This window comes from Daucus carota, chromosome 8, assembly GCF_001625215.2.
Source record: "Daucus carota subsp. sativus chromosome 8, DH1 v3.0, whole genome shotgun sequence".
In the NCBI taxonomy this organism is placed as follows: domain Eukaryota; kingdom Viridiplantae; phylum Streptophyta; class Magnoliopsida; order Apiales; family Apiaceae; genus Daucus; species Daucus carota.
This window is the reverse complement of record NC_030388.2, coordinates 23104639-23121004: the sequence shown is the minus strand read 5'-3', so window position 1 is coordinate 23121004 and position 16366 is coordinate 23104639. Positions and strand designations below refer to the sequence as shown.

The 16366-nt window shown below is 37.7% G+C and overlaps 5 protein-coding genes across 7 annotated transcripts; 3 read left to right on the top strand and 2 right to left on the bottom strand.

Moving 5' to 3' along the window:
- Positions 1-707: 707 nt before the first annotated feature.
- Positions 708-3386, bottom strand: LOC108199372 (rust resistance kinase Lr10). Its single transcript, XM_017367156.2, has 3 exons — positions 2443-3386; positions 2291-2320; positions 708-1985 (listed from the first exon to the last, which is right to left on the bottom strand). Exons 1-3 carry the CDS (start codon positions 3317-3319, stop codon positions 880-882), a joined length of 2013 nt encoding a protein of 670 aa, XP_017222645.1. The 5' UTR covers positions 3320-3386; the 3' UTR covers positions 708-879.
- A 357-nt stretch (positions 3387-3743) lies between these two features.
- LOC135148200 (uncharacterized) lies at positions 3744-15784 on the top strand. Of its 3 annotated transcripts, XM_064082405.1 has the most exons (5): positions 3746-4667; positions 4767-4808; positions 4914-4943; positions 10764-10807; positions 15511-15784. In XM_064082405.1, the coding sequence occupies exons 1-4, from the start codon at positions 3830-3832 to the stop codon at positions 10784-10786; spliced, it is 933 nt and encodes a 310-aa protein (XP_063938475.1). In that variant the 5' UTR covers positions 3746-3829; the 3' UTR covers positions 10787-10807; positions 15511-15784. The 3 variants fall into 3 exon arrangements, with proteins under 3 accessions (XP_063938473.1, XP_063938475.1, XP_063938474.1); XM_064082403.1 differs by lacking the exon at positions 10764-10807 and having other exon boundaries at positions 3744-4667; positions 15511-15783; XM_064082404.1 differs by lacking the exon at positions 15511-15784 and having other exon boundaries at positions 10764-10955.
- Positions 4991-5560, top strand: LOC135148314 (rust resistance kinase Lr10-like; the record flags this gene model as incomplete). Its single annotated transcript, XM_064082958.1, has 1 exon — positions 4991-5560. A coding segment is annotated over one exon (570 nt), but the record flags the coding sequence as incomplete, so codon positions are not given.
- LOC135148201 (rust resistance kinase Lr10-like) lies at positions 9995-10742 on the top strand. The gene has a single exon (XM_064082406.1). It carries the CDS (start codon positions 10007-10009, stop codon positions 10571-10573), a length of 567 nt encoding a protein of 188 aa, XP_063938476.1. The 5' UTR covers positions 9995-10006; the 3' UTR covers positions 10574-10742.
- Positions 12523-13078, bottom strand: LOC108198986 (17.1 kDa class II heat shock protein-like). Its single transcript, XM_017366757.2, has one exon. It carries the CDS (start codon positions 13075-13077, stop codon positions 12523-12525), a length of 555 nt encoding a protein of 184 aa, XP_017222246.2. The 5' UTR covers position 13078.
- Positions 15785-16366: the final 582 nt, after the last annotated feature.

The following is a 16366-nucleotide window of genomic DNA, read 5'->3' as shown; positions in this document are numbered from 1 at the left end:
TCCTTTCCTTTGCCAGTCTGATCATTAATCTGTGAAGGGAAGTAAATTTGGTTAATTTCCAAGAATGCATTCATTTCTAGCAACAAGTCTGAAGTTTTTTCTGAATCAGACTAAGTTACTTTAAATAAAGTTGGCAAGTAGAACCTCCATGAAATCACATGTTGTTTGTGGTACCACATGTCCACAACTGGTGGATTATTGCATCAATCGATCATCAGTTAAAGAAGAAGATGCGTCAAAAATATTGTTGAAACTAAATTTGAATTTAATGCCAGCAAGAGAACTATACTTGTCATCTTAGTTCCTTTGAGATCCTTACAGAGCTTTACTAAGCCAGTTTATCACATTCCACATGTGCCAAAAACTTAATAATTAACTTCTTAGATTCATATCACACCTATTAATCAAATCTTTTACTTTTTAAATTATTTTCTTGCAGTGTATATAAGTCTGCAGTGTCATCACTAGTATTTCTGCACCTTTTAATTGACCTGCCATCGGAATTTAGTCATTTTTCTTAATATTTACGACGACTTGAACAACTCTATCTTTCTAAGAAATCAATTATTGATCTAGCTAATATATAAATCAGCAGTCTTACTTTCTCCATCGATTAGGCTCCCTGAATTGAAGCCTGTAATGTTGAACAAGTGAGATATGCAGGTGATGTGTATTTGTATTTTATTACAGTTGTGAATCGAAGGCTCGGCCTCAGGCCATCAATATTTGGTCACTATGAACTAGAGTTATTCATTAGTTTAAGTCCTGAGGACAAATTTTTTATACTGATGCAAACATTAAAACATACCATAAACATATCACATATTAGAGGTTCTAATTGAACAACATTCACTAGAGTCTAGAGACAGCTCATAATATTCAGTCTGATTCTGAAATAACTTCAACTTTGTTGCTAAATGTGGATGCATTTTTGGAATTTGCTGAGAAAAATGGGTTAGGAGGTATGGCTGGGCAGTTTTCTTCCTGGAGCATCTGAATCACATGTTTCATAGAAGGTCGTTCTGCTGGATGCCAATTTATGCACCATAGTCCAACTATAGTTAGCTTTTTTGCTATTGTGCTGTTTGCTTCTTGCTCAATCTGGCTTCCTGTTTCCCTCTCTTGTTCAAGTTGATGGTAAATCCATTCTGGGAAATATACTTCGCTTGCGCCTTCTCTTCCTACTGAAGAATGATTCCTTACTCCAACCATTTCAAGCAACAACATACCAAAACTATAAACGTCGGATTTGGCTGATACTTTACCAAAATTCCTGGAAAATACTTCTGGGGCAATATAGCCTATTGTCCCCCTAGCCATAGTCAAGGAGACCATACTCTGTCCTCTGGTGCACAACTTTGCTAAACCGAAGTCTGAGACTTTTGGATTAAAATTTTGGTCCAACAAGATGTTGTGAGGTTTAATATCAAAGTGGAGGATTGGTTGGGCACAACCTTGGTGGAGATACTCAATACCTCTGGCTGTGCCTAGAGCAATATCTTGCATCTTTTCCCATCCTAGGAATCTTTTATTCTTCTTTTCTCTCGAGTAGACAAACTTATCGAGTGAATTGTTTGGCAGGAACTCATAAACAAGAGCTCTTCTACAGCCATCAGCGCAATATCCAACCAGACGGACCACATTAACATGGTGGATCAAGCCTATGGTACTAACTTCATTTATGAAATCTTCTCCACTTTCTTTGGCGTCCACCTTATCATTGAGAACCTTAACTGCAACAACAACATCATTTGAAAGTTGTCCCTTGTACACTGATCCATAACCTTCCTCCCCTAATTTGACTTTGAATTGATTGCTCATCTTTTTAATGTCAGCATAAGAGTATCTTGAAGGCTTTAGAGCTCTGTAGTCCTCCAAGAACGTTTCAATCTTCAAGTGATATCTTTTCTTCTGTTTATATGACTTGGTAGCATAATACAGTGCTACAAAACTGAGCAACACGAAAGTGATACCCCCAACTTTACCTATCATGTAACAGAGGGTTAACAAGTAATATCAGAAACAAATGCAGATTTATAATGCCACTCAATGTGAAAATTACTTACCTAATTCACCTGATTTGAAACAATACTAATACTTTTGTCGAGACAGAAATATAAATGTCATGGACGTACAAAGCTCAAAATTAAAAGGAGTGTAAATTGTGAACCAGAGATTATTGAGTTGTTAGACGACCTTTCTGAGTTATAACTAACTATACAATAGAAAAAAATATCCAATGTGTACAGAGAGATTTGAGAGGGGAGAAGGTGCCAGTTCAGAAGTTCACCTATTAAAGGAACATTCAGTGGTGAAGTACCTGCAAAATAAAAAAGGAAGATGTATGCTTATTTCCTGAAGATAGTAAAGTAAAGAGATGCTGATATTTGTGAAAACTAAGACGAATCAATAATTTTATCTTGTGTAGCACAGTTCATATACCTTTGGGGTAGCACTGGGTGAGAGTAGTGCTGTTTGGTTTGAATTTGCAATACTGACCTTCGTCTTCACAATCATTACAATTGGGCTCAAACCAAGTCAGTCCTCCCATGATAAAGGGGACATCCGAAATGTTGTACATCTTGGTGCAAGATGTTATGAGGACTTCCAATATTTCTGCATAAGAATAGACAGCATAGACTTGATAACCATGTCCTCTCATAGAAGTGACGGGTTCTATTACATAAATGCCAATATCTATTTCGCTTGTTGATGAACAGTTGTAAAATGTATAGTCATTCATGTAGCTGGTAAAGTGATAATAGAAATCAATAGGACCATTATGCTGAATAGGATATAATGAGGAGTGAGTCAATGTAAAAGGCTTGAAAGGATAATTAGGCAGGTTGTCATCATGCTGGTTGCTGTGAGAGTAGTGGTAATGTTGTCTGATAACTCGGTAGGAAGATACAAAAGCAGATGAATATATGAACTGGAGCTGCTGTGATTTGTAGTCAATAGAAATGACAACAGCCTTAACAGAGAAGGACAGGTAGAGCCCGGGAAGAGAGGTGTTAACCTGGTATTCAAACTCCAACATCGGAAGAAAATCATTTACAGGAGAAAACTCAGATGGATCGTGGCAAGTAAGTTGAAATCCAGGTGGGAAGACACAGTGGTCTTTCTTATGCTGCTCCTCATCAGCGTCTCTGAGATTAAAAGGGAAGCGAATTTCAGTTGCTCCACACCTTGTTACCCTGCTGCACACGTCGTTTTGCACTTCTTTGCATTCCATCCTCATAATGATACTATTACAAACAATTACATATACAGCCAAATTGAACATATGATAATGAACCATTACCATGTTGAAGCTCATTATTCCCTATTACAGTATATACTTTTTATTGATCAACAAACTCTCAAGTCAGAAACAAGGAATATTGTTACAGTATATCTACTACATCGCCTCACCAATGTATCACGCCAGTCATATAATATTAGTCGACCAGTTGACCCTGAATCATTCAGCTCAATCAAGAATACTTAAATTAATGAATCATCTCAGTCACTATCTGGTTTTAAAACGCGTTAACCTGTAGAACATGAGTAATTATCACCAACTAAGAGGAACATTTTATACTTATCAAATCGACTCCTATATTTCAGTTGCCTGTCAGGCCTGTCATGTCTAGGCTCTCACATTCATGACAAAAATTTGCAGTAAATAAATTACTACATTTTCTCTTGAAAACATTATATTAAGGAAAATGACTACAAGCTCTGACTTTCTTACATACTGTAGTATTACAATATTTTCTTGCTGATAATTACTAAGAAAGTTCTTGCTTTCAGCAAAGAAGCTCCTTTACAAGTCTGCTACTAATATATGGTGAAATGCAACTTTCATCCACACCAAATAATGTCTTTTCATTTAATTGTTATTGCGTTGTTCATATCAGTAGGTAGCTGCGACGACTACAGCAAATCAGACAATTTGCCTTCATCGTCTTCTTGTGGTGATATACATAACATAAGCTGCCCCTTTTATCTCAGAGGCCTTGAGCCTAATTGTAGCGATTTCAGCTATGAACTCTTCTGCCACAATAACCGTACTTCATTATCTTTGGACACCTATACGAAGCATGTATTCTATGTGGAGGCTATCAATTATGAAACCTCTTTGATTCGGATTGTTGATTCAGTGCTGGGTGGAGATAACTATTTATGTTCCTCCAACAACATCCGTAGTACTTATCCTTTCCGAAGGAATTCATATCGCTTTTCCAGGGGACTGCTAATCTATCCGTCTACAGCCAGTCGACAATTTAATACGCCAATAACATATATTGATTGTCCAGCTCCTGTGAATTCTTCAGCTCGATATATACCTTCCCCTCCATGCTCATCACCGTCATCAGTCTCCTCGTACATTATTTTTGGACCTTTGAATTCATCAGAAGTGGAGAACAACTGTAGGATTCGGTGGACAACTTTGGTGTCATCCGCTTGGCAGAAAATTCATCAAACATCCTTATTTGAATCACAAGACACTCCCGAGAATTTCTACGGAATTGAGCTTCCATTTCATTATTTTTATTGCCTAAATTGTTCTGCTCCTTATAAGTCATACTGTGCCCGAGTCAAGGAAGAACTTTCGTATTACGTCTGTCCGACAACCGTGTACACTTATTGTGATGATATCCGTGGCATCTCATTTAAATGCGGTAGGAGAAAATAATTCAAATATTTTGTAAGTTAATTACAAGCTTCTCATAATCATCTGCCTCGAGGACTTGAAAACTTAATATGATTAATCTTTCTAGGCCTAGGGGACAACTTGCAAGCTTTCTCAAGGTGGTTTGAGGGTAAGTTATTTAAATATATGCAGAATTTACTGGCTACTCCACATTTGTCGATACAGTATTAACCATTTTCCTCTGTCTTCACTCTTAATTTTTACTGTCGCGCAGACAATGATTCATCTGTATACAAGAACACTGGTGAGATGTTATACCCTGCATTAGTTTTCATACTCTTATAAATATTTAGAAAGAAGGCCATCACTTTGCACTCATCTTATCTTTCTTGGCGATGTCATATTTTAGGAATTGCTCTTGGTATAAGATTTCTTTGCGGAATAGCATTACTATTTGTGTTTCTGGTATATAAATTAAGAAGACGACATTTGTCAGTGGATGACACCATTGAAAACTTCCTGCAAGGTCAAAATGATCTCATGCCTATTAGGTACACTTATTCACATATAAAGAAAATCACCAACGGATTCAATGATAAATTGGGTGAAGGTGGATTTGGCACGGTATATAAAGGAAAACTTAGAAGCGGCCTGGTAGTAGCTGTTAAGGTATTAGGCAACTCCAACGCTAGCAGCCATGATTTCATCAATGAAGTTGGCACTATTGGTAGAATCCACCATGTTAACATTGTAAAACTTGTCGGCTTTTGCTTTGAGAATCGAAAACGTGCACTGATATACGAGTTTATGCCTAATGGATCTCTCGACAAATACATTTTCCCTGAAGCAGGGGATACAATCACATTGAGAAGTGATAAGATTTATGATATTTCATACAAAGTGGCATGTGGAATTTGTTAACGGAGAAAACTGGTAGGTTAACAAAGATGAGGTTCGCGGCGTAAATCAAGATTTGTCGCGGCGGTTGTTCGTCGGAATAGGGGGTGGTGATTGGTTGTGTTTGGATGTGGCTGAGATTGTAGGCATAGGGTTCAAGATCGCGAAGAAAACTAGGGGTCTATTCACCGGCCTCTCGTTCCCAAGAGCTACCTATGCCCACGATGTGCCTACGTACCCCTATTTATAGGGGATCAAGCCGGTACGTAGTTCTTTCTCCTAAGAGACCCAAGCGGGCTGGGCCTCCCCTTCTAGAATCTTCCTCCCGAAAGGGGTCCAATACGATGAGGCCTAGCCTTGGGCCTTGTAGACTCTCGAGCACCCAAGGCTTACCCCAAATGCAAGGACGCTTCTCTACTCCCCGACAGGGACAACCCGCCAGACTACAGAGATAGAGCCTTTCAGGGCGCGCCTTCGAGAAGGTTCCACATGTTCCCCGACAAGGACAACTCGCCAGACTACAGAGCAAGGCCTCCTCTAATCTTCATTCTCTATCTCCCAAGGAGGGCAACTCCTCAGACTACAAGGTAGAGTCTTCGACAAATTAACAGTAGGATCTATACACACCCAAGGGCGTCCCCCTAGGTAAAATATGTCCTCTTCTGCCCTTCAAATGACGATCTTTCTCTGTAAGCTTCAACTTGGCGCGCCCTGAAGATTGGGCGCGCCCAATCTTCTTGAAGTGGGTTCTTCTGGTTGACATGGCTAGTTTGGGCTTGGTCCAATCTTGAGCCCATCATAGTCTTCTTTCATGGGCCGGGTCTTCATGGTGATTTTTGCGTATAACAGATACCCCCCAGATCTTGGTGGCATTGAAAATGTCGACGAGATCTTGATGTCCTTCAACCCCTGAGATGTCCTATCTTGGTTGTTCTTCGTTGATGCAGAAGATGTTGACGGTCATTAACTAGGCGCGCCATATGTTGAAGGAGATTCCTTTGAAGCCGATGTTGAAGAAGTTGTTTGAAGATGATGATGATTATGCTTGACGGAGGTGAAGGCAGTGCTTGCTTGATGGATATGTAAGTAGTGCTTGCTTGATAGAGACGATGACGAGGTTGCTGAGGATGAGGCCGCGAAAGCCGAGACTGAGTCGATGAAGATGAGGCCGCGAAAGCCGAGACTGAGTCGATGAAGATGAGGCTGCGGAAGCCGAGGTTCAAGGAGAGGCCGCGGAAGCCGAGGCGGAAGGAGAGATGAGGCCGCGGAAGCCGAGGCTGGAGGAGAGGCCGCGGAAGCCAAGGCGGAAGGAGAGATGAGGCTGCGGAAGCCGAGGCTGGAGGAGAGGCCGCGGAAGCCGAGGTGGAAGGAGACGAGCGTGCCTTCTACCATGTCTTAGATGAGGATGAGGTGCGCCCTGATGGTGAAGCAAATTCTTCCAATTGTTGTTGACTAGGCTCTCAGTTCTAGAGACGTTTGAGTTATAATCGAACTGGGCGCGCCCTATGTTTAGGCGCGCCTAATGTTGGATTTTGGGTGTAACAGCTACTACCCCCCCGGTTCCGACTTGTCTTGAAGATGTAGGTTGAAGAAGACGGTGTTATGAAGATGGAGTTCCCAAGATGTGTCAAAGCTTGAAGACTTAAACGTTGGGCACACCCCTGTACAGAATTGCATATATATACAAAATTATATTAGCAAAATAGTAAGGTTAGTATTTACCTTATGGCGCGCCCTGTTAGGGGAAGGTGTGCCCAGTTCTATTTCCTTTTCATTATTCCTAGCTCCTTCCTTTGCTTTCGGCCAAGGATTTTTGTTCCACCTCCTTATATGCTTCCTCTTTGAGACTTCTGATCTTATGTTGCATTCTTAGCGAATGAGGAGTCTTGATTACTTTGGCAAAGAATGGCGAGAGGACTTGATTGGGAGTGATGTGTCAAAGATCCTCCTGAGATTTGTTGATGTTAATTGTACCTGATCCTTGTTGGGTTGAAGGATCATTGTAGACGGAGTGTTCCTCGGAGCAAGAGGATTTGCTGATGAATATGCGAGAAGAGTTGTCGGAGCAAGATGATTTTGCTGATGGAGATGCGAGAAGAGTTGTCGGAGCAAGATGATTTGCTGATGGAGAGGCAAGAGGAGTTGACGATGTTGGAGCAGGAGGATTTGCTGACGTTTGTTGTCGAGTTACGTGGTTGATCTGAGCATCCATGAAATTGAAGTGAAGCAAGCCTTAGGGCGCGCCCTGTCAGGGGGAGGCGCGCTTCGATTATTCTTCTTTCTTTAAGGCGCACCCTGTTAGGGGCAGGCGCGCTTCTCGATATATTATTCCTTCCTGCAAGGGATGGAACCAACACAATATACGGTATGCAAGTATCAGGAAGGATATTTACCTGGAGGCGCGCCCAGTCAAGGGGAGGCGCGCTACTCGATATATTCTTCCTCCCTGCAAAGAATACAACTAACACAACATATCGTATACGAGTAATAGGGCGAATGTTTTCCTCAAGGCGCGCCTAGTCAGGGGGAGGCGTGCTTTCTAACATTCTTCCTCGCTTCAAAGAGTACAAAACAATACAAATAATACAACATATCGTATATGAGTATCAGGAGGAACATTTACCTTAAGACGCGCCCAATCAGGGGGAGACGCGCTTCCTAACATTCTTCCTCCTGCAAAGGACACAACTAATACAATATATTGCATACAGGTATTAGGAAGAATATTTAGCTTAGGCGCGCCTAGCCAGGGGGAGGCGCGCTTTGACATATTCTTCCTTCCTACAAGAAATACAACCAACACAATATACTATATACAGTGTCAAGAAGAGTATTTACCTCAGGGCGCGCCCAGTCAGGGGAAGGCGCGCCTAAACTAACATTCTTCCTTTCTGCAAAGGACCTGACTAACACAATATACCGTATGCAAGTGCAAGAAGAATATTTACCTTAAGCGCGCCCAGTCAGGGGAAGGCGCGCTCCTTGATACATTGTGCCAGCCGTGGGACTTGCTTCCTTCCAAAACCCTAAGAAAGTCTCCAGATTCCAGATCCGAAAATCTCGCGTCCCTTGTGTGTTGGCCTTTGGAACCTCCGTCCCGATCTTGCCGTTATCTTTCGCCCTCACAACCTTGCCTCGTTCAATATTGATAACAAACAACCAGGCTTACCGTCGTCTTTCCTCTCCGATCATACTCCTCCGTCGAACCCGTCTCTTTTCCTTCATAATGGTCTTCTCCTTCGATCGCGTCTTCTTCTCCTTCATACCGGACTTCTCCTCCGATCCTCTCTTCTTCTCCCTCATAACGGACTTCTCCTCCATTATATGTCCCCTCTGAACGGACTTCTCCATCGAACCCGTCTTCAATCCCTTATAATCGGTCTTTTCAGATAACTCGTCGTTACTCACCATGATTGGCGGCGACTAGGCGATCGGCCGTCGTAGATTGACATTGTCTTCATCTGTCATCACAACTGCCTGGTCCCAAGTGGTGTTCCCGACTGTGGTGTTGTCCGTCCGTCCGGTTTTGCTTGTCTTTCCGACGTTGTCTCTTCTTGATCTTGGATCGGGTTGTTGACTACCGCTAGGGGTTGTATCGCCGCGGTTCGACATCTTTCTCCTCGATGGAAAATCTTGAAAGCCCCTCCTTCTAGCGCCAATTTGTTAACGGAGAAAACTGGTAGGTTAACAAAGATGAGGTTCGCGGCGTGAATCAAGATTTGTCGCGGCGGTTGTTCGTCGGAATAGGGGGTGGTGATTGGTTGTGTTTGGATGTGGCTGAGATCGTAGGCATAGGGTTCAAGATCGCGAAGAAAACTAGGGGTCTATTCACCGGCCTCTCGTTCCCAAGAGCTACATATGCCCACGATGTGCCTACGTACCCCTATTTATAGGGGATCAAGCCGGTACGTAGTTCTTTCTCCTAAGAGACCCAAGCGGGCTGGGCCTCCCCTTCTAGAATCTTCCTCCCGAAAGGGGTCCAATACGATGAGGCCTAGCCTTGGGCCTTGTAGACTCTCGAGCACCCAAGGCTTACCCCAAATGCAAGGACGCTTCTCTACTCCCCGACAGGGACAACCCGCCAGACTACAGAGATAGAGCCTTTCAGGGCGCGCCTTCGAGAAGGTTCCACATGCTCCCCGACAAGGACAACTCGCCAGACTACAGAGCAAGGCCTCCTCTAATCTTCATTCTCTATCTCCCAAGGAGGGCAACTCCTCAGACTACAAGGTAGAGTCTTCGACAAATTAACAGTAGGATCTATACACACCCAAGGGCGTCCCCCTAGGTAAAATATGTCATCTTCTGCCCTTCAAATGACGATCTTTCTCTGTAAGCTTCAACTTGGCGCGCCCTGAAGATTGGGCGCGCCCAATCTTCTTGAAGTGGGTTCTTCTGGTTGACATGGCTAGTTTGGGCTTGGTCCAATCTTGAGCCCATCATAGTCTTCTTTCATGGGCCGGGGTCTTCATGGTGATTTTTGCGTATAACAGAATTCAGTATTTACATCGAGGTTGTGACATCCAAATCTTGCACTTTGATATCAAGCCTCATAATATTCTTCTCGATGAAAATTTCAATCCCAAAATTTCTGATTTTGGCCTTGCAAAATTACGTGCTGCTGATGATAGTATTGTGACTATGACTGCTGCAAGGGGAACTTTGGGTTACATGGCTCCCGAATTGTTTTACAAAAATATTGGCGGTGTTTCAAATAAAGCAGATGTGTATAGTTTCGGGATGTTGCTGCTGGAAATGGCAGGGCAAAGGAAAAATTTGAAGCCAATGGTGGACCAAATTAGCCAGATATACTATCTTTCATGGATCTATGATCAAATAAGCAACGGAAAGGAGATCGAAATGGAAGATGCCAGTAAGGATGAAAGGAAGTTGGCAAAGAAGATGATCATTGTAGCAATGTGGTGTATACAAATGAAACCAAGTGACCGTCCTTCAATGAACAAAGTTCTCGAAATGCTGGAAGGAGACACTGGACTTCTGGTGATGCCTCCTAAACCTTTAATCTGTCCACAATAGACTCCAATCGAGGATCCATAACTCCGTCAAATGTCTTCAAACTTTTGTGTGATATCGTAGTTTATTTAAGAATCACAACTAGATGTCTTTAAATTGTGATATTCTGTAGCCCAAATAATTTGTAGAGCAATTCAGTAGCAACACATATGTTTTCTGGATCAGTAATAATAATTTTATCTCTCTGGCACAGCTTTTGTTGGAGCTTATTGTTAGCCGGAGAACTTGAGAAATAAGGTAATGTGACAACCAAACGTTGGTGCACAATGACTATATTTTCTGGAACATTAAGGAGTGATTTGGCAAATTTGAATGAATTACATCCTATTGATTAATATATCTGAATTAATAAAATATCTAATGATGAATAATAAATATTGTTTGGCATATAAATTTTAATAGTGTTGAATGATATTTTTTCTCAATTTTGCTTCTTTAACTAGATAAATTTGTTTGAGCTATAAATATTCTTCAACTATTATTATTATGCTATTAAATAAATATGATAATTATTACATAAATTTTAAGAAAAAATACTATAAGAAGAGTTTATCAAATAAATTAATAAACAGTGAAAGAATAAATTTAGTAACTCCATGCGAATATTATATATAAAATAGCTAATCCATAAATTATAAAAAAAAATCACAATAATACACATGGCCGTAGCTGGCTTTGTGTAGGAGCTAAACTGATCATTCAAGTTTTTGAGCAGGAAGAGGTCAGCTATATATGATTCGTTCAACTATATAAATTATTTATTTTTTAAAATATAAGTAGAATATCTTAAGAAATTTACCAAATGTATTATTTTTTGGATTTTATTTGCAAAATACATCACCTTTTCTAAAATCTTTCTAATGTAATATCTTTTATTTTATAACATAAATTATCAAAATACATCTTTACTTTATTCTATTACTTATCTCTTCTCTAACTCTTTTCTCTTTCCTCACTCACTCACTCTTTTCTCTCTCTTAGTATTTATTCAAACACTGCCAATCGATAACGGCGGCGAGATACACCGGAGCTCCGGTACCGACACGCTGAGCTCCGGTACCAATCACCCTCGTAATAAAAACATCGCAAATAGAACGAAGAAAAACACGAGCACGACATCAACAATATAAATCGCGAGCCACAAATTCTTCATAGGCAGCGTGAAATTACAAGCTCCATTGTAAACAGCGTGTTTACAAGCTTGCTGATTGCCGATCGCTATGAGTAGGAGAGCGAGATTGAAATCGCTCATCGAGTTAGGATTTTGAACTGAGTTGTTAGATCTGGATCGTGCGTAGGTTTCTCCTGTAGGGTGACATTGAAATGTTACCGACATGCTGAGCATACCAATTTGTGTGTTTATATTGTTGAGTGTTGATTTCTGAGTTGTTTTTAGTTGATTTTGTACCTGCTTTTGTGATGTTAATATTAGCTACCGGACCTCGTAGGGGCATTTATTTTCGCCATTTGCAACTACTTGAAATTTGTTATGTAATTAAATGTAATTTTTAACCAATTTCTTTAAAGTTGCATTTCTGGTTGACAAGAGTTGCAGTTATGGCTGCACATGCAATCACCGTATTTTTGCAAATATTTTCAGGAACATAGTATTTTTGCAATTTGTTTTAAAAAGTGACAGCATGTTTGTGAATTTTTTTTAAATTTGGTTATTTATAAAAAAATCCCAATGTTTTTATCACATTTGATTTTAATATCGTTGACAACAAATTTATCAAAATAATATAAAATTATTATTATCTAAAAGTTATAACTAATAACAACCGAACAAGAGTTATAATTAGTATATGTACATGTATATACACCAATTATTAATACAATGATATTAAAATTAATTCCGAATCTCGATTATTTTTTGACACAATATCTCAAAAAATATAGCCATGTTTAATTATGATGTATAAAAATGCATCAAGAATTTACACGCACCTCACTCAAGCAATCTGAACCTCAATAGTCTTAGGCTTCTTAGGCTCTGGAGGCGGCAACTTCTCCACCGTAACACTCAACACACCGTCCTGACAAACCGCCTTAATATTCTCCAAATCAGCATTCTCAGGCAACACAAACTTCCTCATAAACCTCCCCACCTTCCTCTCCATCCGCACATACTTGACGCCTTCTTCCTCTTCTCTCTTCCGCTCACCGCAAACCACCAGCACATTCTCATCCTCCACCTGGACCTTAATATCTCCTGATTTCAATCCAGGCATATCCACCACAAACACATAGGCATTCGGATACTCTTTAACATCAGCTGGAGTCGTCGCCATGGCTTTCGCGTCGCGAACATAGCTCCTCGCCTGTTCAGACTTGTTCTTGTTGTTGCTCTCGTGCTGATCGTCTAGAATGTGGTAGAAAGTGTTGAGGAGTGGATGATCGTCTAGAATGTGGTAGAAAGTGTTGAGGAGTGGATGATCGATACCCAACTTACTGGTGCATAATAATTCATAAATAAGTATAATCCTAGTGATGGGGATCTTCTTCATTTTACACATTGCCAACAAATTGAGACCCCAAAAAAGGGATGTGGCATACTATGTAGATCCGAACAACGAACCGCCGCCAATCAAGAAAGAAGGTACTGAGCGACCAAAGAAAACAAGGTGATGTAATATTTAAAAGATTTTGATGGATCAAAAGATGATTTTGCTCGTGACAATTTATGAATTTTATTTTCGGATTCGGTATGTTTATTCTCTCAATTTTATAGTTTTTCAAAATATCTCCGTCTCTTTGAAAAGGTATGATTCTTTCATCTTCTTTTGATTATATTGTTATGATCCAAAATAAATGCTTGCTATGTGTTTTTGCTTGTTCTTTTTGTTTTGTATATCTTATGAATTACGATAACATATCTACATCATAGAAATCATTTTATGCTTTTCCTCTTCTAATTTTAAGGTTGTATAGAATTTTGAGTTGATTGAAATCATGGATTCGTATCTGTTTTAGAATTTTGTTTGATTAGTTTTGTAGATCAAGTCGAGTTATGTATCCATTTTTTCCCCGTTTTTCTGACATGTTTTATCTTAGCCGGATTTGTGATGGTTGACCGGAATATCGGTTTGAAATTAGGTCTGTTATAGATTCTCGATATAGATTTTCGATAGGTGTTCTTGATTGTATGTGTTTGTTAAGTGTGTGATTTGATCTTCTAGATTAATCTTTTTAGTTTTTTAACATGTTTTTAGGTGCATGTAATATTGTTGAGTGTTTCGATATCAATTTATTTTGAATTATGGCGTTGCTTTTATATATTATATTTGTATGTATATTTATGTGCAAATTTTTTAAAATGCAAGTATTCAATTTTTTCGGTTAATTTTAGAAAGGAATATATCTTGTTAAATATTCTTTATGAATATTTAATAACATTTATGATGGTCTTTATTTATCTTCTTAAGGTTTAAATTTTAAATTTTATGAATTCATAATTTATCATGATTGTATGATTTTTAGGCAATAATTTAATTTTAATTTGGACTGACTTTAATTACGGGATCTCTCTTATTGGCTGTTCATTATTTATCTTTATTAGTTTTAATTGTATCAGTTACGTTTTAAATTGTGATTGAATAAATATTCTTTATGAATATTTAGTACCATTTATGGGGGTCATTATTGATGACATTTTATGCCTTTAATGGCTTTGAGTGCCATTTTTATGGCTTATTTTACCATTTTGATGGTCATTGCATTTAATATATTTAATTACGTGTTAAACTCAATTTTTATTCTTCAGTTAAATTATTAAATTTTAATGTGTCTAACCAAAGGATTTTCCTTTGGTTAGATATTTATTAATAATTCTATATTATATATATATATATATATATATAGGGTGAGGTTCAAATTAGAACCAGTTTTAAAGTTAGAACTTAGAACTCATATAAAGTCATTAGATTCTGATTAAACTAATGGCCAAGATCAAATAATGCATTTAAAATTGGCTATGTACTTTTGTCTTTTATATATGATTGGAGGTAATTAATGCATGCATTAACTTCAATAATTATGTGGCAAAATTTAAATTTACCTTCTATAATTAAATGGCTGGTGTATTGATATTATATTTTCAATGTACTGCAGTAGTATCGGTATAATTATTAAATAATATAAGTTTGATATTTGATGTACTATAGCAGTACTTTTATTTTAAAAAAAAATATGTGTTGCAATAGTATCGGTATAATTATTAAATAATATAACTATGATATTTGACGTACTATTGCAGTATTTCTATTTTTTTAAGAAAAATATTGCATTATAACACCATCTTTTATATTAGTATTTGGTGTACTATAGCAGTACTTTTATTTTATTTTTTTAAAAAAATATGTATTGCAATAGTATCGGTATAATTATTAAATAATATAAGTATGATATTTGATGTACTATAGCAGTATTTCCATCTTTTTAGAAAAATATTGCATTATAACACCATCTTTTATATTAGTACAAGTGCTGCAACAGTATCACGTAAATTTGTTATACATTTACACATATAGAATTAAATCACACAAATTTGTTATGTATGAAAACAAAATATTTGATATATTTAATTTTGTTATACTGATTTATATACATAAAATTTAATTGAGATTTGTATTAATCATGGAAAGTAATAAATCTGGTTATTAACTCTCATTTATTAAATGTGCATACATATAAATGTCACCTAAATATATAACATGTGATTAATACCAATGATAATCTTAACCACACATCCTATTTATATCTAATGGTAATTTATAGGGTCTAAGTTCTAAGTATAATGTGGTTCTATCTCGAACTTGACCCTATATATATATATATATATATTTCCTCTCTATTTTTTTTATATATAAACTCTTTTGTTTTTGTTTTTATTAGATTTTCTTGTATATTAATTTATATTTTGTTTGACTGTTTTTTCTCAGGATACTGTGGAAGCGAGCTGTATGGGTATTCTTTTCTCATTCATTTAAGCTTTATTGTCTAAACGTCCGGAGTTATGCTTGCATGGCTTTCGGTTAGATGATAAACTTTCTTGAAAGAAAGAAATCCCAGTTGCGGTTTATTGTATTTCGATACAATTCATCTACGATTATGTAGACCATTCAAAAAAAAAAAAAAAAGAATTTACACGCACCGTATCAATCAAGTGGATAAATGAAAAGATAGATTTTGCGAAGTGAATTGCACTAGGAAAATATGTTTTTATTAAATTTTTAATATAAAAAATAACTTCAAAACTTTATTAACAAAAATGGAAAATAGATTTTTTCGCCACACAACTTATTGTTGGTTTAGAAATTTGCCACCGAACTATAATTTTTTTCCTTTGTGCCACTAATATTAGGTTCAGATTTATTTTATCTGTCACTAACGTTAGGTTTGGATTTTATTATTAACATTATATTATTCTTTTTAGCATTATCGAAACATAATGGTGGTCCGCAATATTATAGTGATATGATGTGTGTCATATTTTTATATGTAGTACTTCATATGTTCCCTAAGTAGTTTACCTTAGAGGACGAGAATTTGACACCTATTTTAAGGCTTCTAAAAGATTTAGTTTCACAATTTTTCATAATTTTTTTTAATTTTTTTCCCGAATAAAAATTTTACATTCGAATTTATATACACAAAAATGAAAATCTCAAAATTAAATTATGAAAATTTGTTTTATAAGAAGTGGGAATCTTAAAATACGTGTCAAGCAGCGGAAAGAACTATAAAAAAAAAAAAAAAATAGGAGAGCGGATGGAGTAATAATAACATAAATGAGCG

Coding starts and splice junctions, on each gene's coding strand:
- LOC108199372 (XM_017367156.2), bottom strand. CDS start 3,319: ATGAGCTTCAACATGGTAATGGTTCATTATCATATGTTCAATTTGGCT. Junction 2,321..2,442: donor CACCCAGTGCTACCCCAAAG/GTATATGAACTG, acceptor TTTATTTTGCAG/GTACTTCACCACTGAATGTT. Junction 1,986..2,290: donor ACTGAATGTTCCTTTAATAG/GTGAACTTCTGA, acceptor GTTACATGATAG/GTAAAGTTGGGGGTATCACT.
- LOC135148200 (XM_064082403.1), top strand. CDS start 3,830: ATGGTGAAATGCAACTTTCATCCACACCAAATAATGTCTTTTCATTTA. Junction 4,668..4,766: donor TGGCATCTCATTTAAATGCG/GTAGGAGAAAAT, acceptor TAATCTTTCTAG/GCCTAGGGGACAACTTGCAA. Junction 4,809..4,913: donor TTTCTCAAGGTGGTTTGAGG/GTAAGTTATTTA, acceptor ACTGTCGCGCAG/ACAATGATTCATCTGTATAC.
- LOC135148201 (XM_064082406.1), top strand. CDS start 10,007: ATGGTGATTTTTGCGTATAACAGAATTCAGTATTTACATCGAGGTTGT.
- LOC108198986 (XM_017366757.2), bottom strand. CDS start 13,077: ATGAAGAAGATCCCCATCACTAGGATTATACTTATTTATGAATTATTA.